General features: G+C 38.2%; 2 protein-coding genes across 11 annotated transcripts in view; both read right to left on the bottom strand.

Annotated features, from left to right (window-relative positions):
- Positions 1–693: 693 nt before the first annotated feature.
- Positions 694–18949, bottom strand: LOC121885318 (guanine nucleotide-binding protein G(q) subunit alpha-like). Of its 3 annotated transcripts, none has more exons than XM_042394671.1 (9): positions 18866–18945; positions 17188–17462; positions 16858–17014; positions 13308–13492; positions 7217–7371; positions 6877–7005; positions 4770–4899; positions 2740–2893; positions 694–2236 (listed from the first exon to the last, which is right to left on the bottom strand). In XM_042394671.1, the coding sequence occupies exons 3-9, from the start codon at positions 16991–16993 to the stop codon at positions 2046–2048; spliced, it is 1080 nt and encodes a 359-aa protein (XP_042250605.1). In that variant the 5' UTR covers positions 16994–17014; positions 17188–17462; positions 18866–18945; the 3' UTR covers positions 694–2045. The 3 variants fall into 3 exon arrangements, with proteins under 3 accessions (XP_042250605.1, XP_042250607.1, XP_042250608.1); XM_042394673.1 differs by having other exon boundaries at positions 17259–17462; XM_042394674.1 differs by lacking the exon at positions 17188–17462 and having other exon boundaries at positions 18866–18949.
- Positions 18552–23761, bottom strand: part of hnrpkl (heterogeneous nuclear ribonucleoprotein K, like) — a 14822-nt gene continuing 9612 nt past the window's right edge. For 5 of the 8 annotated variants that reach the window (XM_042394663.1, XM_042394662.1, XM_042394664.1 and 2 more), the window contains 5 exons: positions 22707–22722; positions 21702–21734; positions 21519–21586; positions 21239–21408; positions 18552–20405 (listed from right to left, as the gene is read on the bottom strand). In XM_042394663.1, coding sequence (XP_042250597.1) covers positions 20375–20405; positions 21239–21408; positions 21519–21586; positions 21702–21734; positions 22707–22722 — 318 coding nt within the window. In that variant the 3' untranslated portion in view covers positions 18552–20374. The remainder of the gene's footprint in view (positions 20406–21238; positions 21409–21518; positions 21587–21701; positions 21735–22706; positions 22723–23761) is intronic. The other 3 variants (XR_006092527.1, XM_042394666.1, XM_042394667.1) reach the window with 3 other exon arrangements.

Genomic DNA, 23761 nt, shown 5'->3' with positions numbered 1-23761 from the left:
CTACCTATCGCTCTCCCCAGGCAGTTGCCCCCCCCACCCCGTCAGGGACGCATCTGTGAACACCATGACATAGGAGGTCACTTGGTTCCAGCTTTTCAAATGGGACGATTTTCTGTTTTTTGTGTTATTAACTGTTGGTCAAACAAAACAAGTCTTTCAATATGTCATCTTTGGCTCTGCACTTCCAACATTTTACTGAGAAAAGATTAATCAAATAATCAGTAGATTATCTGATAATCAAAATAACTGTTAGTTTCAGCTCTTTAATTCGTTATATCCAATGGATATTGTGCTTGGCTGGCATGTAGTATGAAAGATGGATATTGGGCAGATTTGGATCAGGGTTGATTTGATCTGGAAGGTTCACAACAGCCTTTTCACCCCTTTCATCCATCATGGCAGGTTACTAGTGCCATATACTGCTGCCACATTAGTTTCAGCATCTTCCTCCAAAAATAAAGATTCTTTACCACACTACATATCTCCATGTACAACACTAAAAATATGGATCCCTATCAGAAGTGCTGCTGCAGGCACCAGCCAGATGGATGCATCACAAAGGAGGATTTCAGGACTAACACTGTTGAACCAGCTGATGGAGCAGCCAAGAAGACAAACACTTGAATGGCACACCAACTGTGTGCCGGAGCTGATTTGTAAACACAGACAAGGAATGAAAACCTGAGCAACATGTGAACAGCAACATGTCTGTTTATTCAATCACATTATTAAAAACACTAAGGCTGCATAATATAAGACACTGCAGTGACAGTGAAACACAACCATAAATTAAAATGTACAAATTAGACTGTCATTATTTTTTAACAAGAAGAGAGACTGTGTAAACATTAGTGCCATGGATATGCTCTCATTAGCTTTTTATTCATTTATATCATGCCGTTGAAAAGCATGTGAATTAAGATCAAGAATGAACTAGTTTAATGCCTGAGAGATTATTTAATAGTTCTCTCTTCAGCAGTTGGCCTTTTACATTGCCATTGATGCAAATAGGGGGGCTAGGAAATTACTGTACCATGCGATATTTACAATATGCATTCAGATAAATAATGTAGCAAATTCTGAAGTCATTTACAAAAATGATTTTTAGGATTAAAAAAAATTACTTAAAAGACTATCAAAAACTGTCAGTGAAATGAATATACACAACATTTAATTCTACAGCTTTGACACAACAACAAAAACAAAAAAGGAGTGCTAATGTAGCAGAATCTAGTAGGATTCCCTTTAAATGTTTGTTAAATTACATAAAAATATATCATTTATGCTGTGCACACAAAAAGTGGTTTAACACTGAACAATGACATCACAGACTAATGCGAAATGAATGAATTTGAAACAACACTGTGGAAATTATTATACTCAACCGAGTGAGGAACACACATGCAGAATTTTAGTACAAATACTGATGTTACGAAATGTACAGTGTGCAAACCAATAAATGTATTAAAGTAAATGTGTCATTAGTGTTGATTATGACTAGTTTCCCATTAAGTCAAGACACAAATTAAGTATTTAGAGTGTTTTAAACTGTTCAAAAAGAAAAACATGAACATTTGGGTTAGTGATATGAAGTGCTGCACTGCAGTTAGTCTACATTCACTTCCACAGATTCCCTGAAGGAGAGACCTAGTACATTACTAGTCCTCAGAGGCTTAGGAGGCCACTAAAATACCTTTTTCCCCTCTCAATTCATCCACATGCATTTATACTGTTACTGCTCAAAATGTTCATAAAGAGCTTCATAAATTTGAGTGCATACTATAATAGACTCCTCACTAAGGCAGCACTTTAATTGTCAGGACACACTTCATTATAGCTGGAGAAATCCATTTCCAAAGAGCCTAACAGGAGAATTTGAAATACATCAGTAGTACAGTCATTTGGCGACAAGCTCTGTAGTTTCACAATTTCCTGTTTTGGATTATAGTGTTCAGCAGCAGCGTGAGGCAAACTGAAGCACTGCAGAGCTCTCTTGACTGCCAGCTGTACAAGGTAGATTGAATTACAGCAGCACCATCACAGTTTTAAACCAAGTTGTAGACTTCCAGGTTTTCCTGCAAGATGTGGTCCTTCACCGCACGGAAAACGAATCGAATGTTGTCTGTGTCTGTGGCACAGGTGAAGTGGTAATAGATTAATTTTTTCATGTTTGGATTGAGACTCACAAACATATTTAAGATGAACTCTTTCCCTGCTTTGACATCCTGCTGGGGACCTGGAGGAAAGAGAAAACAGTAAATGAGTCATTTTAGTAGTTCATAAAAGTTCAAGAATATAAAAGACGCTAGCACTCTAAAATCAAATTATTTCAGAGCATTAAAGTGCAACTAGCACAAAGAAAAAACCCAATCTTCCTCTTACAAATGAAAAGTTAAATTCATAAGCAACAAAATGTTCCAGCGTTAGCTAACTTTATACATACTGCTCTATAACTGACATTACAGAGTCAGTTTGATGACTACTTGTGCACTATTACACTATATTTCAGCATTTACTATTATGAATAATTGTCACTTGTGACTACTTGTGGCCAAACATGGTAATTACAGGACAACAGCACATTGAATTTCCTCTCATTTCCCAAGATTTTCTAACGTCAGGTGTTTAAATGACATCATTGTTAGGCAACCTGACAGAGACTGAGTAAAATGGGACCATGAGCAGAAAACAACTAACATGTCTCAATGTTTTTGCAAGGAATAAACAGTTTCCTCTCACCATCATATTCAGGGAAGTAGTCGACCAAATGTGAATACATGATTTTTTCCTCCAGTAAGTCTATCTTGTTGAGGAACAGGATGACTGAGGACTGCTCGAACCACTTGTAGGTTATGATGGTCCGGAACAAGGCCATGCTTTCCTCCATTCGATTCTTTAAAAGACATGACATACACGTCTAAGTATGTGTAGAAATATGAATTCAAACATAGTGTTAGACAGCCGTACTTCAGCAGTGATTTTTTGTGTGAGTAAATTCAATTGGCTGTAATCTCATCAGGTGAACAAGCCTCTGTGAGCACAGAGGGGGGCGGAGCATTCTTGAGGGGCCCTTCTGATAAAGTCATTTTAAAATTCACAACTGTAAAATAGCTGATATATCCTATCCTCTTCTATCCTATCCTAACCATAAACACAAACTGTCACTTATTGAGCCAAGCAAGCCTATGTTTAAGAATACATACGGTGAAGACACTTTGTCAGACAAGCTTGTTCTGAAGAGCAAAAAAAGAAAACTAGCTGCCAGTCACGTTCAAATGTTTCAGCACTGAGGACAGCACACGGCGCTCTACGTGCATCGATTAACGAACCGTTCAGCGCCACTGCCGATAGATTGCGACAGGCCAGGTGCACTGTCTCAGTACCATGTCTTTCTTACACGGGAGTAACAAACATAAAATAGACGCAGCGGTCTACAACACTACACGGCCTATTTAAATACAAGGCTCATTCTCAAACCACACACAGTCTACAGGTGACTGAACCACTTATAAATGCAAAACTGGGGAAGATCCTCCTTATTCAAAGCCTCAGTAGGCCTGTCAGTCCCACTACAAGATCCAGTATATTATAGAACTTCTTCCGTGGATGAATCTACAGATGCGGAGTACTGACACATGATGCAGCCGGTTTAATTTTCCCCGGCTCCGGTGAGAGACAGGCTAGGGGAGACTGCGGCAGGTAGAGGTGGCGGCGGAGCCACAGCTGCAGGCTGCCTGCATGGCTGCCTTAAATTAACAACAGCAAGGCTATTTGATTTATTTTATTGTAGTAGCCTATATGCTCAGTTCGCAAAGTGGTGGTCTCTCTACCACACACTGAGCTATTCCTTAAAGTAGCTACACTACTTGTGTAACACATTTTTGTTTAGAAAACATTTTTTTTTTTTAAATTCTCAAATGCTTAGGCCCAGTAGGGGGGTCAACGTGCAATACAATGGCAGAAACCGTGCAAGTTAGTCTATGTTCTTAACACAACACTGTCAAAATGCAGTGCAGTGCAGTGCAGCACCTAATATACACTCCCCCACCCTCCCGGGTCAGCTACCGCCTCAGATAAGAATCGAATTCTGTGAAAAACACTGAGGGTATTCGTGCTAGAAGTAACAGTAGCTGTATTATCCGTTCCATCATCATGTGTTAAAAGGACACGCAAGATGAGAAGCAAGATGTAAGAAGAGAACAGGATGCAGTTAAAGTTTACTTTCACTCTCTCACTCCTTGCATTTTAATGCACCCAATTTTTACTTTCTCTATTAAACCTCCCAGCTAAAAAAGACACATCAACAAGATTGTTAACTTGACAGTGTGCGACAACATGATGCATTTACAGATACACAGGCTGCTAACTTTTAAAACTCCCGGCAGCCAAATAGAGTGGTGGGTCCAGATTAAGGGGGTATATTGAGGGGATGGACTGAACAACAATATAGGCCACAGTAACCCCGCCGGTGCTGTTTGCTGCATAGGACGAGAATCCCTTGGCAGTGGTGGGGTCTCGTCTCTGCTATGCAGAAGACACAGACTCTGAGTCTGACTTTTTTTTTCCCAAGACACACGAACAAACTTTATTTAAAATATTCATCTAAACAACAAAAATGCACATTCAGTCAGGTAGAAAAGAGAGAGAACCATGAGCTGCCCCCTCATCCCTTTGTGAGCCCCTTTCTTCCCCATCTGCAAACTATTGTGCAAAAAACTAAAAAGATATATATAGAGATTAGCTTGTAATTGTTACACATTATTTCTCACCTCATTGGCCGACTCAATGAGGACCTGATCGTACTCGCTGAGCGCCACCAGGAACATGATGGAGGTCACATTCTCAAAACAGTGAATCCACTTCCTCCTCTCTGAACGCTGGCCACCCACATCCACCATCCTACAGCCACAGGTTTAAGACATCATTAAAAACAAGTTATCATATTACCCATCCAGACAGTTATAGTACTTAGGGCTTTGGTGACAATGTCAATTTAAAAAAAACAAAACAATATCGATTATGTGACCCTTAATATTTTGAAGATGACTATTTTGGAAGATTTTTTACACACAATACATTTTTGAGAATGATCATTGATAGTGTGGACTGGATGAATAAGCAGAGCAGAGAAATAACTTCATATGGTTGTATTAATTAACTGTGCATCAACAGCATTTGAAGACCACGTAAAGACATTTAGGCTCTATCACAATTTTACATTACATTACTCCCTGTGTAAGAGACAATCAATAATTTACTTAATTATAAGCAGTAAACTGAGATTTCAGACAATAATCGTCATAATTTTACATTATCACAGACAGGTGTAGAAGCACAGCTGTAATTTTGCATCTAATATGGAGCATTGTATTGTGGGATTGTTAGCAGAAAGTAATGTACATGCCATGGACACTGCTTTTTATGTTCCTTTGTGGAATTTCTGACAGCACTCTCTTTGGATAAATCTATGCTATAGATGTATTAAGAGAGCTGGATAAGGCGCCACCACTCAACCTTGCTGCCAATTTGTCCCAGTGACCACTCGTGGTATTGCAGCAAAAAAATTCCCTGTGGTCCAAAAAGCCTTTTTTCCACAGACGACCAATATAAAAGAGACATCAGTAAAACTGTTGACAGGACACCTTGAACTGTCAACAGTTTTATAGACAAGGTAAATGATTACTCTTTGCGTTATCTATTTTTAATCCATAAAGGTTTCATATTTGTGAAACTTTCCCAGGGCCTAGAAAAGGGATGTTAAAGGTTGTTACGTCATCCCAATGTAAAGTCTATGTGCCGAGTGGGAATAAACTGACAGGGCTAGCAGGACAAATAACGAATAACAAATCTGGAAGCTAGAAAAAGTTTTTGGGTTATGTGTCAGGTAGGCAATTTTCATTTGAATGAACAGGCGCCATCTTTGAGTCCAGTATCCAGTTCCTGTAATACAGCCATGATTTACACACTCAGAATTCACAGGAACACAGCGAGCACAGCAGGGCTTCAAGCTGAATGCTAATTTCAGCATGCTTATATGCTCACATGCTAATATGATCACAATAACAATGCTGTTGTGTATAATTTTAGCATGCAAACATTTGCTCATTAGCACTAAACGCAAAGCAGAGTTTAGGCTGCTGAGAATCTTATTTGTTTTTTGTTTAGTATGTAGGTAGAAACCAACATGTTGGACAAATTACAGTTTTGACGTGATGATGGCGCCCGATGAAAAGTTAAGGATCATTAAGGATTATCAAAGCGATTACAATTCATCCTGAGGGGGACCTAATATTTCACAAACACCACAAATGTGAACCTTGAGGTGGCACCAGAGAATAAGTCAGGGGATCACCAAAGTCAAGGCTTTGTCATCTGGGAACCTGAATGGCTGTTCAAAATTTTGTGCCAATCTAGTCGATGTTGAGATATTTCACAAGTGAGAAATTTGACCTCCTGGTAGCGCTAGAGGAAAAGTCAAGGGGAGACTAAAGTCACCAGAATTCATCCTCTGGGCAACATGAACATCAGAAAATTTCATGACAATCCATCCAATAGTTAGTAGATATTTGAGTGTGGACCAAAAAGACAGACCAACTGAAACACCAACACTGCCATCTGCTTACAATTTACTTTAACCCCCAATTGACTCAAATACCTTGATTTGTTAGCTATTAAGCTCACTAGATTAACCAATTGACTTTCCAGAATATATATCATGATAAATAAATCAACATCATGATATAAAACTATGTACAGCATGACATTATCTACTGTATGTTGGCTTCCCCAACTCCAGAGCACTTTTTCACTGTTTATTTTCTCAGCTGCAATCGAGACACAACATCATAAAACATAAAAACAACATAAAACACTCACCTGAACACCACATTCTCCAGGTCAAAGGGGTACTCGATAATACCTGTTGTGGGCACCCTGACCCTCAGCACATCCTGCTGGGTTGGCAGGTAAGCAGTATCAGAGATTCGGTCCAAGTCATTCAGGTAGCTATTGATACAAGACAAAGCACATTTAAAAAATGGAAACAATTTAATTAGTATTTCTTTGCTTTTATTACTGTAAGCTTTTGTCAACAACCATAAATGGAATAAACACTGAACTTGACCCCACTGAATGCAATAAACAGACAACTGGTGGATGAAACAGTGGAAACTATTTGGCAGTGTCTGTGGAGTTATTGGTCTCTGTTTACACTCACTATTTGGCCGAGTCTGAGAGCTGGTATTCCCTCTTCCGATTGTAACATTCCTGAATCCCCGGATCACTCCACAGGCTCTTGATGGCATCCACGTAAGGGTTTGTTAATGTTGTGATCTTCTCCACATCAACCTCATTGATAATACTGGCATTGGCCTGAACAACAGAGAGGCACATTGAAATGAAGAAATACCCAAACACTTTCAGAAACAAAAACAAATAAGGATTTATAATTACATGGTCATGTATTTGTTCTTGTGCATCTCTATTGTGACGGTATGAAGGATTAAATTGAGCTCAGATGATAGAGAATAACATTTCACTGTCACTGGGTTTACCAAGTGTGCACTTCCCATTACAGATGTGTAGTTTGATTAGTCAGGGAAAATACCAGTATACTAATCTACAATACAGCGACATTACCCTTACAGTGTGCAATAATTACTTCAGCTAACACCAAGTGCCATATCTTTTTATTCAGACCTCAGTACCAGTCAACAAAGTGCTTGTAGGTTTGTTTCAGTGTGAAACCCTGTTTCCGACGTCAGAGAGGAGGTTTGTATAATCTACCTCTGACAATTCTTTTAACTTTCCGTAACAGACAATTCATCAATCAACCCCACTTTACAGAGCATTTTTGCCAGGTGTATGGAGGTGTGAAAATAAAGCCATCAAGTGTGGTTATTTGGAACAAGTATAAACACTTTTGCCTTTAAAGGATGTGGCTGGAGATTTTCTATATTTTTCCTATTGTCACAAATCTCATGTGCAGAGCCAAACCAACAACCCTACTTACAAGTATTGTGTGTGTATCCAAAGCCTGATATATCTTATTCTTCTTAGACCTGTTGTTCTCCAAAAACTATTAAAAACACGTCAATGGGACACACCGCTGCACTGGGTGACCCATTATCTTGCCACGAAGACTTCGTGTGTGGTAGTTTGTTTAGAAATACAGTGACCACTTTTTAAATCTCCGGAGAGCAGTTCTGTGTATCTTGTGCTACATATTATAAACCTCTTGACTTTGTGCTACACTGTAAAATTTCCAATGAATTTCAGTACAAAGTCAAGAGGTGTGACGCATCACAACAAGCTAGCTAGAAGCTCTGTAAACGGAAACGCATTCCCACGTATGCACAGTGGTGTCTGTTGTACATGGAACTACTCTCTGGAGACTGAAATTGTGATTATTAGTCTTTGGAGCTGTTTCTAAACAAAGTAACATAACCAAACTTTTGGTGGCAAAGGAACATGTCGCCAAAGTGCAATAATGTGGCTCATTGACATGTTTTTAATAATTTTTAGACAACAACGGAGGTCTATGGCACAGAGGAATAAGATATATCAGGCTTTGAATAAACACACAAAACTTGTAAGTAGGATCAATTCATTGTTGGTTTGGCTCTGCACATGAGAAAATTGTGAGGCCATACTCTTTTAACATGGTCAAGACAGCATATCAGACGACCTATTCCGTTTCAAGCATACTGAACCATTAACAGTAAGGGTGACCCTTATGTCTTCAAACAGGATATAATTCAGTACCTGATTTGTACCAACAATCTAACCAAACTTCACCAGCAACAAGTACATAATTGTGACAAACTGCAACCTTTATTGGTGAAACTAAATACAAGCAACGTGGAAGTGGAGAGTCTGCTTTCATACCAAGTGAACAGATGTCATGTTCTGAGACAAGCCAACAGACTAAAGTTAGGCTGTCTGCACAAGACCACCAGCAGAATTGCTTTTCACCCATTTGAGCTTTGTTTGCCTTTGATGAGAGACGATAAGAAGTGATACCAAACCTTGCAGCAGTGCCTTAGTCAATGAAAGATCAAATGGTCTGAACTTTAACCCCATTCACACATAGCTTCTAAAGAACATTCAGTCTCATTGAAGCTCACCAAATATCTTTAAGATTAAGTCTAACAATATTTTTCTTATTCTCAACTATTCCAATGAAAAACCAACAATGAATTGATCCTACCAACAAGTATTGTTTGTGTTGCCTCTCACAGTATATCATTTATTCCTCTGTGCCACAGAGCTCAATTGTTGTGCAAAAACTATTAAAAACACATCACTGAGCCACATTGTTGCACTGGGTTATGTGTTAATTCTTTACAATGAATGTTGGCACTGTCGTTTATTTCCCACATACACCGTCCTGCTGCTGAAAATATTCACTAACGCACCAAATCCACACCTGCAAATAGTTAAGAAGTTCACGATTTACTTCTGATTGAGTAACATTTGTTGAGAACTACAGTGCCCAGCTGTTTAAGGAAATTGGTTTAAATAAAGTATTTGTGACCTGTTTATTAAAATTTACCTCATCAGTTGAAACAAATGGGCTTGAGGCTGAGTGCCACAGGCAGGCTAGGGGGAGTTGGAAAGTACTGAGAGACAGCTGGTTTTGGTCTTTTCATAGGATTTTTGTTGACAATGACATAAATATAAAATATTGCCAGCCTTGTTCTTTAAACACATACAAAGCAAACACAGCTGCAACAATTAGTCAATTCAATGCTTAGTTGTCAACTATAAAATTAATCAACAACTAGTTTGATAATTGATTCATTATGTGTTTCATTTCTTTAACAAAAAAAAGTCCAAATTCTCTGATTCCAGCTTCTCAAATGTGAAGCTTTTCTGGTTTCTTTAGTCCCCTATGACAGGAAACTGAATATCTTCAGGGACCAAACAACTAACTGATTAATCAAGAATATAATCGACAGATTAATCGTTAATGAAAATAAACATTAGTTGCAGCCCTAAAAGAATGTAAAAGTAACTGTGTATAAGCTTTTCTTCAGCATGACTTAAATAACAGTTTTTGTTTCAGAAAATATGTTTTGTAACTTGTATGGCAATAATTCTACACCAACTCATCAGCAAAGCTCACTGATTATCATGTGTAGACTTGCTAAAATGTATACTTCACATAAATTAATCACATCAAAAGCTGAGATTGATGTGGATTTATTACAAAAACTATGGTCATAGAATTTCCACCCAAGAGATTTCTCAATCAGGACTCCAACCAGCGTCAGTCTAAGAGTGTAAGACACTGGCAGCCCTGTTCATTTTAGTAAACTGACAGAGGATGTAGCAACGATCTGTTGCACACAACATCTACAGAGACAACTTTCACCTTCTCACCCTGATATTCAACATCAGCTATTATTTCAGTGCGTCGAGTGTTTTTTCCTCTCATATGCATTCATAGATTCAACAAGCTAAATAAGGAAGTACAAAGGGTGCTTAGTGTTCCGGGTAATGCCTTGTTATGATCATTTCTTCTGGCTTTGTAAAGTGATGTCCTTTGACTTCTTGGAATCTCTATCTTGCCATTACTGCCCTAATTTGTATTTGATTAATAACACATATTTCCCTGACTGCACATCAGTTATGGACCCATGGCGCAGTCGTTCAGCCAGAAAACACTTGGATTAACCTGCACAAGCTGTTTGTGTTTTTATGGTCATTTATGGGTGAACTATTACTTTACATCTGTTTACTCTCAATTGCTGCTGCCTGGGACTTTAGTATCATCACGAGGCGGGAGTAACTGCATTACGAAATCTAGTCCACAGCCTTATTGTACAAGGTGTTGTTGCAGATATACTGCAATTGTCATTTTATTAAGGGCCAGTTATCTTTGATGTTGTAATTGTCCCCACTTCAATCAATGATAAAAGGGGAGACTGTGACTGTGGTGAATTCCAGTGTAATGAAAGACATCTGTAAACACTGTAAACGGGTTTAACTAGTTTATTACAACACTGTAAAATCTAATGAAACCGATACTATCCAAAGAGCTGTACCACGATCATACAATGTGAGTGAAACTGCAGCCAGATGTTGTATGTGTGTACAAAATACCAAGTGAAGTTTATGTTCAGTCACTTTTTCACATTTCTGGGGGCAAATATACCCTTCAAATGCCTTTTCCTTTTCATGCATCTTTTAAAATTGATTTCATGGCTCCTGCTTCATCGCTTTCATGCTTCCACTCTTCTCTTTGGTGAAATGATGGGACACATTTAAAGGTGTAGTGTGTAAGATTTAGTGGCATCTAGTGGTGAGGTTGCAGATTGCAACCAACTGAATACCCCTCCCCTTCCCCTTCCAAGAGTGTAGGTGAACCTGCGGTGGCCATGAAGCTTGCGAAAAACATGGAAGGCCCTCTCTAGAGCCAGTGTTTGGTTTGTCCGTTCTAGGCTACTGTAGAAATTAGGGATGTCAACAGTTAACCATTAATTGGTTAGCTGCAGAGAATATTTTTGACCAGTTACGCATGTTGGTCTATAGGTTAATTTGCATACACACTCCACTAACAGCTAGACAGTTACGTGTTCACAACATCAGATCCTCTTTTTGCATGGAGAAAGTACCAGTGTAACACCGGCTTCTACACGGAGTGTTGCATTATGGGTTGTTTGTAGCATTAATGTTGCTAGGCTAGCGAGTGTCTTAAAGTCTGTTTACAGTAAAGTAAGTGTGTTAGAGTCAGCCAGCACTTAAAGTGTTTCGTTAGTCCAGTTTAACATACAGGAGTTTCTGAAGACTCATGTAATATGTTTTTCTGACACGGATGAAATAAATTCATGACAAATGAAAACAAGTCCAAAGTGTCTTCTGACGTCTCTCCTGCAGAAACAGAATATGTCAAGCTGCCAAATAAAATTGTCACAGATGATAAGGATCTCAAAAAGATAAACAGGCAGTCTTATAAATACCAACATGTTTTTTTATCACTTCCCAGAACCCGGAACCCAGGAGAGTGTGAGTATGTAACTATACTATGATGTAAGTTATATTTAGAAAGTAACGTTATTTATCTTATAATCAAGGTCGTATAATTATTTATATTTGTATCTCGAGATCGAGTACGTTATGCCATCTAGAGCCACTGTGATTAAACATATATTAAAAACACTTTGAGGAGAAGAAGGATGTTAGCTCTGAACATCAACTGCTGGACAGCTCTCACAAACGAAAGCTACATCACAACTTTTCTTACAAAATTAACCTGTTAGTTACCAGTTAATGGGTGTCGGTCTGTCGAAAGCAAAATTACCCGAAACTGACATCCCTAGTGGAAATATGGCGGTGCAACATGGCAAGCTCCATGGAGGGGGAACCACTCCTTATGTAGATATAAAGGGTTCATTCTAAGGTACGGAAAACACAACAATTATTATTTTCAGGTGCTTATACACTAATTAAACTGTATTCATGAATATTATATTCCATTTCTGCCAAGTCCGTTCAGCTAGTCGCCACTAAATTCTACACACAGCACTTTTAAAGGGATCCTTATAAACTGCTGTGCCAGCCTCAAATTTTCTTTTTTTCTCCCTTTTGTTTCTGCATTATCTGCTCTCCTCAAATCAATCAGAAAAATCTAAGCAACTTTCTAATAGCTTGTTGTAGGCACATTAGCTTCTTAACTTCTGTGACCTAATAACTGCACCATCAATGGCAAACGTGCTGTTATCCTGTGAGCTTCCACAGAACTTTACCTTCACCGGTGACAAGAAAAGAATCATGCTGAGTCAGACTTGGTTAATGTTGCCAAAGGTCCATTACAGCCACATGACCCCCCCCCCCCATCACAGGACACAGGAAGTGGAATGGTCTCGCCTGGGTTTCATCTCTACCTAGACCTTAAGTGTATGTACCGTGGTTGTGTGAGCCACCACATCCGTGTGATTAATAAGCTCCTGCCGCTTGTATGACAGAGACATACTCCTGCGTGATTAATGGGGAATTCTCTGTTTCGGTTCCTCTTTTGTCTCTTACTTGTGTTTGCCTCAAGAGAGTGCCTGTCTTTACATGTCTGCAGAGTAACATCATGAGTACTTTCCAAAAGACAGCCTGGTCTGTAAGTAGACCAGAACTCTCTAACAGCAGGATTGCAAAATATCACACTGTTGCAAATTACCAGAATACTTCACTGTAAATACACAGTAATACACACTGCAGGCGCTGTCAGTGTTACACTTTGGTGGGACAGTGTGTGGGAAAACCTCTGTCTCAATCTGTCTGTGAAGCAGAAAAGAAACTGTAATGTGGTCTACCTTGTTGTTTTCATACTTGTAGGGGATTTTCAGTATGTTCATGGCCTGGATCATGGCCTGCATGGCTGTGAAGATGTTCTGGTAGACCAGTCGTGTGAAACCTCTCTTGTCCTCATCGGAGTATCCACGGCCATGGATGATCCTCATCTGCTTGATGAAAGTGCTCTTCCCACTTTCACCAGTCCCTAACCACCAACAGAAACACACAATTAGTGTCCACATATACAGTATATCAACATAATTGATTAAGTGGGTGTTCTTCTATATTTTCAATTAATTAATTATCAATAAATCCTTCTAAAAGACCAAAACCAACGATGTGTTAGTCCGTCACTCAATATGACTTTCCTACCCTGTCTGTAGCACTCAGCCCCCGCACATTAGTTCTTACTGAAGATGTAAATCTTTAAAAATAGCTCACAAATATGTCGTGTAGCGTCATTTTTTGAAAACAGCTCAGTGACTTCCAAATACACCTGGGCACTGTAGTTTTTAGCATGTTACTCAAACAGGAGTAGATGCAGTCAAATATCACAATATATTTGACTAAATACCTTGACATCGATACTGCAACAATATTGTAGGGATGAATATAGGTGCTTTCACAAAATGTTTACACAACGAGACTTTTGATAAATAATCATCAGTTATATGGATATAATGACTAAGTGGGTAAAGGTAAATAATAGAACAGCTAGGACAGTCTGGTAAGTTCAGAAAATTACATCACTTTACTTTAATGCAGCCTTTAAAACCAGGACAAGACAACACTTATATCGCGATATCACGATATCCAATATCTAAGACAATATCTAGTCTTATATCACAATATCAATATAATATCAATATATTGCCCAGCTCGAGTTGACATTTTTTTGTGAAATGTCTGGACTATTGGAATGATTGAACTATTGGATAGATTCCCATTCCCCACAGGAGGATTTGTAATGCCTTTAATAATCCTCTGCATTTTCATTGAGCACTATCATCGGGTCCAAATTTCAATTTGTTCTATACTTAATGACTAAATACCTACAAAACTTCTGAAATTCCCACCAGCCTCAGCTGTCATTTAGTTTCATGCTGATAAGTAAATGTTTTCATGGTGAACATGTTAAACATTTTACCTGCTAAACATCAGCATTTTAGCATTGTCATTGCTAGCACTTTAGCACATCAATGTTAGCCTTTAGCTCACAGTACCGCTGTACCTAAGTACAGCCGGACAGAGCTGCTAGTGTGGCTGAAGACTTTTAATCTCGTTGGACAACAATAGAGCTCTGTGGCACAGAGGAGTAAGCTTTATCAGGCATTCTCTACACAGACAATGCTTGTTAATAAGATCAATTCATTGTTAGTTTTGATCACTTCATGGAATTCGTTGACAATATGAGAAATACAGAATATTATCAGTCTTTTCCTGAAACTCTGTCTGTTGTCTATGTTAACAAAAGCAGAAGCAGCAACTTGTGTCTGTGTTGAATATGTAATACTTAACTTTCACTCTTATGTAATCTTGGCCTTACTGTTGTTACCATAGGCTGGGCTTGGGCGTTATAGGTCTTATGTCTACTCTTTAAAAACAGTATTTTATTATCTCACCAGTAAACGTTTATTTTTGATATCTTCGAAGTATCTGAACTAAAAGGAGCGGCTGCATTTCCCCTGTAGCTGTAACGACAGCATTTATTGGCAACAGATGGAGAGCTTAGTTTAGAGAGTAAAGTGAAAACAAAGTATGCTGCTAAGCATGTCATTTTGAAATTTTTAAAGTTATGTACACTATTATAATCTTATACTTAAATCTAATATTATGCGCTACAGTTTACAATTTAAGACTTCTTCAAAGTATGCAGTCATTGTTTGCTGAGCAATGAAGCTACACATCTTTTGACTTTTGAACCTTAAAGGGCGGTTTATACATTCAGCATGAGTCAATCATTTTTGAAAGCAGAATAACCATAACCAACATGACTACTTTGAACCGTACATTTACTCACAGCGTTGTTGATGCATCTTTAGTGAAGTCACACAGGTAAAATGTGGCCTCCCAGATGATTCAACTATCATGTAATGCATTTATCTACCAGAACTAATGTGTGTCTAATCAATAGTTAGTTATAATCAATAGTGGAAACTAATTAAGTTCTTCATACTTCTACTCTTCTGCTTTGCAGGGAAAACTCCACTACTTTTATTTGACAGCTGTTGTTACTTTACAATTTAAAATTTTACAGAAAAAATATGTATGATTAGCATAAATTATGCTTTGTGACAGATGGAAATACCTGACAGTTCTGCAAGAGTATTTTTACTTGTGATACTTTCATTATAGCTAATAATACTTGTGTAACTTGTGTATGATTTTGATTGCAGGACTTAAAAATGTAATATTTTACATTGAGGTGTGTTACTTTAAATAAAGTAAATGATCTGAATCCTTCCTCAACTGCTGATTATAATATTTTTCTACAAACTGTGATGTTGTTGGAGTTTTCTGTGGTGGTCTGTACTGTGATCAGTCTCAGCTGCAGCACTTTTACAGTGACACTTCTACACTTCTACAATACGTTAACTGGTTATATTCAACCTCAAACGGAAAATTACACACTCAGGGTCGATTAAGTAAAGGATCTTAACTTCTATACCTCTGAATATATTTGGGTTGTGGCTTGTTGGTCAGGACAAAACGAGATATTTTAGGTTCCATCTTTTTTTCATATTACTTTTTCATATTTTCTGACATTTTATAGACAAAACAACTAATCGATTACTAGTCAATAATTAAAATAATCATTAGTTGCAGTCCTATACCTATCTTCTTTATACTTTAAGTACATTTTGCTAAAAATACCTCTGTATTTTTACTTTAGTGGGATTTTGAAAGGACTTTTATTTACTAGAGTATTCTTACATTGTTGTAAGTTGGTACTTAATTAAATAAAGGACCTGACTACTGTAACAATTGGTGATGGATAGTTAAATCAAGTCATTCTCAAAGTTTTTCATGTCAAGGACCCCTAAACTGACACAATTTAGACCACGGGCCCCGATTAAATAAGATTTTATCCCAGGGTCCTCCATCTGATAAGATCTTTGCTTTTAGAAGATTAATTACAGAAAGTGTATGAAGCCCATGACCATAATAGTCATACATTGTGTCATTATAATCCTTATGGATGGAATTGTAGTCAAAATAAATTATTCCCCTTTTTGCTGGGGACCCCCTGGAGTCCCCTCATGGACCCCTGTGGGCCCCCCAACCCCACTTTAAGAATCACTGGTTTAATCTATCTTACATCATATTTTATTTCAGTTTAACATGTAAAATACTGATTTGAAATAGCTGTGAAATAAATGTAGTGGAGTAAAAAGTGCAATGTTAACTTCTAAATTGTAGAGGAACAGAAGTATAAGTAGCAGAAAAATGGAAATATTTGAGAGAAAATGTCTCATAATTGTATTTAAAAACAGTACTTGATTAAATTTACTTAGTTACACTGTTCTACCTCTCATACAAATATTACATAAAAGGTTTTTGGTCCTTTACCAAGCAAAAGCAGCTTGTATTCCCGTCGGGCGTCCCTCTTGTCCCGGCGGAGCTGTCTCTCTATTTCATCGTTGATCCTGCGAGCCTCTTTGGCCTCAGGGCTGAGGCAGCAAGCGCCCACGGAGCTCAGAGTCATTTCTCCTGGATAACGCTTCACCTTCCAGGGCGCAGACACATACATGTTTATTACACAGGGAAGAAAAGCCTTACGTATCCTAAAGTCAATGATTAACTCCACAGAAAACCCTCATTCTCCTGCGCTTTTAACGAGGTTTGTCAAATGTAAATTTGAGGAAGTAAAGTCGTTACTCTCAAGGGTGTTTGCATTACCTTGTTCCTCTCCTGTGGACAGGAAATTAACTTTGTGCAATAAGTTAAAAACTGAAGAAGCGAGTCTTTACCCCTGGTAGCTAAGCTCCGGGCGTGGTGGGCTGAATATGGCGGAGTTTCACTTCATTGCGCTACAAAATGACACAAAAAACTTGGCAAAAGTAATTCTTCGTGGCAAGAAAATGATGCCCATGCCACCTTTACTGTTTGTCTTTACATGAAACTCTGTTATCCTCCTCTGCGCGCAGTTTTGCTCCGCTCCGTTCCCCTCTGTCCTGGGAAAAAAAACCAACACTGCACCATGTGACGGAGGGCTGTGCTCTGATGGGAAATCGTGTGGGCTTTCACTATTACATTATGGGAACTAATTTCCGGTGTTAACAAGGAAACTACGGATGCATGTGACGGAGCAACAGACTGACAGTTCACCTTCACTGAAAACCAATTACAACCAGTGTATAATACATATTATTCCCGGTGGTGGAAAGTAACTAAGTACATTTACTCAAGTACTGTACTTAAGTACAATTTTGAGGTACAGTATTTCCATTTTGTGCTACTTTATATTTCAACTCCACTACATTTCAGAGGGAAATATTGTACTTTCTACTCCACTATATTTATCTGACAGCTTTATTTACTTTTCAGATGAAGATTTGACACAATGTATAATATAACAAGCTTTTAAAATACAACATAATGTTAAAGATGAAACCAGTGGTTTCCAACCTTTTTGTTTTTTGACGTCTTACAAAAAGCAGTATGTAGTCGGGGTCATATTTCAGATGTCTATGACTTGTTGACAGCTCTACCAAATAGTGATTTTTTCCCCTCTAAACTTCTCACATGGTTTCACTTCAATAAATGTTCAAATTATCCAATATTTCATCAAAAATTAAAGTCCAAAAACTGAAAACAGATGGGTATGAGAACTTTGTTTTTTCTTCTTTCCTCTCCCATTAATCAACCCCTAAGATGTATCTTGTGACCCTTTGGAGGGGCTCGACCCCTAGGTTGTGAATCACTGGACTAAACTAGTTAACTGTAAATAAAGTAGTTCAAAATAGCTCCAAATCAAGCAGCTACTTACAGTAACAAGCTGCTCACACACTGATGTTTCAGTATTAATAATCTAATGATGTCATTTATTACGTCATGCAGAGGGATGAAATGAGTACTTTTCCTTTAATACTTTAAGTACATTTTGCTGTTAATATACTTGAGTGGGATTTTATCATACAGAACATTTACTTGTAGTGGAGAATTTTGACATTGCTGTATTGGTACTTTTGCTTAAGTAAAGGATATGAGTACTTCTTCCACCACTGCTCATTCCTCTGTTGAAATAAACAACACACTTGGTGTAACTGTGACACAGAGTTTACTTACTCAACACCTGCAGGTACTACAGATATCAGACACAAGAGATACAGGTATGACTGGACAGAAAACACCACTCATGGACTCACAAAGCTGTATGCTCCCCTCTCATCAATAAACTGCACCTTAAGAAATCCCTTTCAAAAAACTTTAAAAATGCTTACATTGTCAAAATTAAAAACATGTTTGCAAGAATAAATTGATCTAACAGATGAGATATTAAGGTTGCATTACAGGAAGTCCATCTCGGCGAGTGGCAGAAAACAAATTGAGAGAGAAGAGAGAAAAAAATTATTACCAAACCTGTCTTTTGGCCCCATATCTCCTTCCAAGAAAGTAGAAAGTCGTCCGGGCCAATCTAAGTTAACCACTCATGAAATTACTTTGCTATGTAAATATATATACACACACACTTTTTACAGATCCTTGTCCTTCAAAGAAAAATCATAAAATTTCTTTTTTCTATATCACACTGGCACATTTGTCAAAACTTAAAGCTTAAGTTAGACATTTTGCAAACATGCTTATTCCATTTCTGGCAGAGAGTTATTAGTGAATGTTTTGTATGCTAGATATGGGGCTAAAGCTAGCAGCCGGTTAGCTTGGCAGAATGTTTTACACACTAAATGTGAGGCTAAAGCTAGCAGCCGGTTAGCATAGCATATAATGTTTTGTACACTAAATATGTCGCTAAAGCTAGCAGCCAGTTAGCTTAGCAGATAGACTAGAAACGGGGCGAAGCGGCTAGACTGGCTTTGTTGAACGGTGACAAAATCCACCTACCAGCACCTCCAATGCTCACTAACTAATACATTATGAATTCGTTATTACAAAACGAAGATAAAAACATCAATTCGCCTCTTTACAGGTTATGCGTCGGACTATTTCTTGGCTCTATACGTAAACTTCCTGGAGTCTCGGCTGGTTGCCTAACAACAGTTCCCAGTAAAAACGTAGTCCGCCACATAATCTACCATGAAATCGCAAATATACATTTGTACACTTTGATTTTTGTGCTTATTTAACTAACAAAATATCATGTATTAATTAGTGAGCTTTAAAGCTGCTGGTAGGTCGATTTTGTCAAGTTTGGACAGGCCTGTTCCCTCCTGTTTCCCGTCTTTGTACTAAGCTAAGCTAACAGGCTGCTAGTGGTAGCTTTGTATTTACTGTACAGGTGTTGGAGTTGTATTAATCTTCTCGCCTAACTCGCCACCAGAAAACAAATAAGCGTACTTCCCCAAGTGTCTAACCATTTCTTTAAAGCACCTTCTTACAAAAAGCACTTTATTTTACAGTGGAAAAGTATGTTCGATGTTCCTTAAAAATTAAAGTTTATTTTAATGGTTCTTTAACCATTCTGAGACCATGCATCTTCATTTTGGAGAGTGTGCTTAAACATTTGAGCTGGGAGAAAAACAAAAAAAAAATTAAAGTCACATAAAGTCTGTTACTAAAAGATTACATTCTGCATGCTGTACTGAAACGAGGGAGATAGGGACCGGGGGGTGGCTCACAACACCGAAAGTTATCACACAGATGAGTTTACTCCAATGACGTTACAAGAATCTCCTCAAAAATAATTACACCAGCACAAAAACATGTTACTGACTCCTTGTTTGCTGTTTGACAGCTTAAGATTTTTCAAAACTCCAACTAAAACTTGCGATGTATAGAAAGATGTTGTAACGTGTAATATTGAGGGGACCGGGCACATCTACCCAAAGCAGAGGAATGTAGGCTCTGAATAGAAGGAGCAAACAGTATGGCAGCATGGCTTCACTCTTCTTTCTTTCTTTTCTTCTTCCTAGAAGAATCGACCAGAGTACTGCTTGACACTGAAATAAGAGACAAGTAACAGTTAGGATGCTTCATGATGACATTGATAGTATTTGTCTAAACAGGAACATGACAGGGATCAGGATTTATTATTTACTGTTGTACTTGATGCTGTCAAGATTTTTTTATGCCAAGGTTAAGGCTGACAAATTATATCTGCAACAAGCAATATAACTGCTGAGACTAAAATAAACTGCCAAGTTTGCACCCAAGTGCAACTAAATTGGTCATTATTGATTAATCTGTCAATTATTTTCTTGATTGAGTAATGTAAAATGCCAGATCATAGTGTAAAATGCCCCATACATTCCCACACCCTTAGATGATGCCTTGAAAGTGTTTTTTTTCCCCCTCAGACCAACAGTCCACAACCCCAAAATAGTCTACATGACTATCAAAATAGGTTTCTGGTTCATTTTCTGTTGATCAAACTATCAATTCATCTACTAATTGTAACAGCTGTGGCAAAAATTAGCACTATTCTGGTGTTTAGCTTTTGTTACCGATTTTAGTCTACTTCTGCGCCAAAAATGAAAGTAGTAGTAGTAATAGTAGATGTATTACATGGTGAATATTACAGTTAACATAACAGGATCAACACTCACTAAACTGTGTGTTTTAAGTTTCACGTGGCTCTAACACACATTTACCCTTGTGGACAATAAAGTTAAGTTTAAGTCAACTATTTAAAGCAGCAACTAAAACACTGTTTACTTCATCCAGTAGAGGATGAGCGTACAGGCCGGCAGAGGAGACCACACCACACCAGTGTGATGATTTACAGTTTTTTGGGGGATGGGGGGGGGGGGGGGGGGGTCACAGGAGCACATGCCTGTTCTGTAGCAGGTACTGGGCGTTCTGGATCTGGTCCTGTGTTCCTGTGATGGTGATGATGCGGTCCTCAGAGCCCTCTAGTGGTTCATCAATCTTGATAGATGCCCCAGACTCGTGGCGGATCTGCTTGATCCTTTGGCCGCCCTTACCAATGATGGATCCAGCCAACTGTAAAACCACGCAGGCAAATTGATAATACATTTAGGAGTGAAATGTCTTTTCTGTATTCATTTACTGTAAGGGCCAGCTTTTGTGAGATGAGCAGATGTCTTACTTACATCTTTTGGGATGGTGACTTGCGTTGTGATAACCGGGCCTCCAATATCACTGTATGAGCCTCTGCCACCTAGGAGGTGAGTAAGTACATTTAAGGCGACTTAGACGTGCACTTGACTACAAGAAATAATCCCTTTAGGTTAGGAAACAAGACACAGGGACAATAATGATCCACCCCCACTCACCAGACTGAAAGTGCTCCCAGGAAGAATTGTTGTCTTTGAAAACATTGGAAAGGAAACAAGAAAGAGGAAAATTGAAAATACACCACAGGGACAAAGAAGAGAGATAGTATGACAGTAAACAACTAATACAGCCAGAATCTCCCCCCCCAAAAAAAGGAGAATTATGGGTTTTTTCCCTCATGGTTACAATCGGAGGACAGCTTCACAACAGATTTCAATGGGCCAAGTAACACAAGCTGTCAACTAGGAAGGTTACACATAAATATTAGTTTAACTCAATTATCCAAAACATTAATTGAGGACTATAAAGAACCAGTGTGTAAGACTTGGGTGATCTATTGGCTGAAATGGAATATAATATTTATAAGTATGTGTTCATTAGTGTATAATCACCTAAAAACAAGAATTGTTGTGTTTTCATTACCTTAGAATGAGCCCTTATATCTACATGTTGCACCGCCAAGTTTCTACAGTAGCCCAGAACGGACAAACCAAACGTTGGCTCTAGAGAGGGCCTTTTGCATTTTTTGCGAGTTTTGGAATCAGAGGGGGAGGGGCATTCAGTTGGTTGCAATCTGCAACCTCACCGCAAGATGCCACTAAATCCTACACACTGGTCCTTTAAAGTAAAGAAAATATTAAATGTCTGTTGTTAAGACCCACTGTATTGTAAAACTATGTGTTTGAACAATTAACCTAAGTCACTGCAAAAAAGGATTACGCAGATGTTAGACATTTTGGGTCATAACTTTCACATTTACTTTTGTGTTAACTTTTAAAAAAGTGGTTTAAATATTACTGAAAACCAATAAAACAGCCCATTAAATCCGTTATACAGATGTGTAAAGTTATTGTGTTCCCACATGACATATCTGAAAAATAAGACCCACTTAAAACTCACACACACACACACACACACAAACAAAAGCAGCAGCAAAAAGATGATTTTCCTGTAATGAATTGATTGTAAATCTGTGCAGAATTTACATCAATATTAAGACTCACCATATCCGCCTCCACTCTGCATTTCAGGAACAATTGGAAGGGGGAAAAAAAAAAGAAAAAACACAATGTCACAATAATAACAGCATGTCATCAGCCCTTTATAGTTCTCTGAACACTGATAAAACATACAATCAGTACCCACTCAACATCAGACTACAAAAACCCTGGCTAGTATTGGCTAGTTTTTGCATCCAGGCTTAGGATCTCAGGATCTTAGTATGTGCTGATACCACAGCATTAAGCAGTCCCTGCACATTTTCAGTGACATTCATGCTTCAAACATCCCATCCCGCTTTATCCGAAAAGTACATTATTGGTTTGATATCTGAGGCCTGCAGACCACTGAAACAATCTGAAGTAACTGTAGTAAGTGTCAGTTTGAAAAAAAAAAAAAAAGACCTTGGCCATGAAAGGATACACCTGTTCAGCAATAATGTAATGGTGATGATGTGGCGATGGCTTGAATAACGCCTGCTCAGCACCAAGAATCTGATCAGTGAACGCACGGCTTAACATTTGTAAATTCCTAGAAGACCTGCAGTTTCAGTCCGACATGCAACAATTATTGGCAAGAAAAGTAACGGCCGCAGCAGTTTAGAAATGTAAACGATAACATGTTGATGAGCACCATCTACAGGCAAAAAAAGGAATAGCTTCTGCAATTTTGACACTTACGCCACCTGCAGGCAATAAATTCTTAGAATAGTAGTTTTTTTTTTTCTTTTCATCGCTGCTGTGTGTCTAAAGTTTTATATTTTACAATTTAATCTTGCAAGAGTTTTAATAACTGTAGCATATTTCTGCCGAACACTGGGAAGACTGGTGAGTTCACACAGCCTTCAGACTTCTGGTTACTCTGGAGAAAGGAGGAGAGGAGCTCTAACCAGCTTTTATTTATTCTATTCAAATAAAATAAATCGAATACAACAGCATGGGGTAGGATGCAGATGCCACAAATAAAGAATGTACAATGTAAAAGGTTGCAAAGGAAGATTATGAAACATTTTAAGAAATATGTTACTGAAACATCACATTGAAATTAGTCACAGGTGGCA

Source organism: Thunnus maccoyii, chromosome 19 (assembly GCF_910596095.1).
Source record: "Thunnus maccoyii chromosome 19, fThuMac1.1, whole genome shotgun sequence".
NCBI classification, from domain to species: Eukaryota; Metazoa; Chordata; class Actinopteri; order Scombriformes; family Scombridae; genus Thunnus; species Thunnus maccoyii.
The sequence above is the reverse complement of the archived record's forward strand: the minus strand, read 5'-3'. Positions and strand labels throughout refer to the sequence as shown.

Bases quoted from the DNA above. Each gene is read 5' to 3' on its own strand.
- LOC121885318 (XM_042394674.1), bottom strand. From the start codon at position 16,993: ATGACTCTGAGCTCCGTGGGCGCTTGCTGCCTCAGCCCTGAGGCCAAA. The intron at 7,372-13,307 runs GTAGACCACATT...TCTGTTGTTCAG, and splicing joins ACAAGTATGAAAACAACAAG to GCCAATGCCAGTATTATCAA. The intron at 7,006-7,216 runs GTGAGTGTAAAC...TTGTATCAATAG, and splicing joins CTCTCAGACTCGGCCAAATA to CTACCTGAATGACTTGGACC.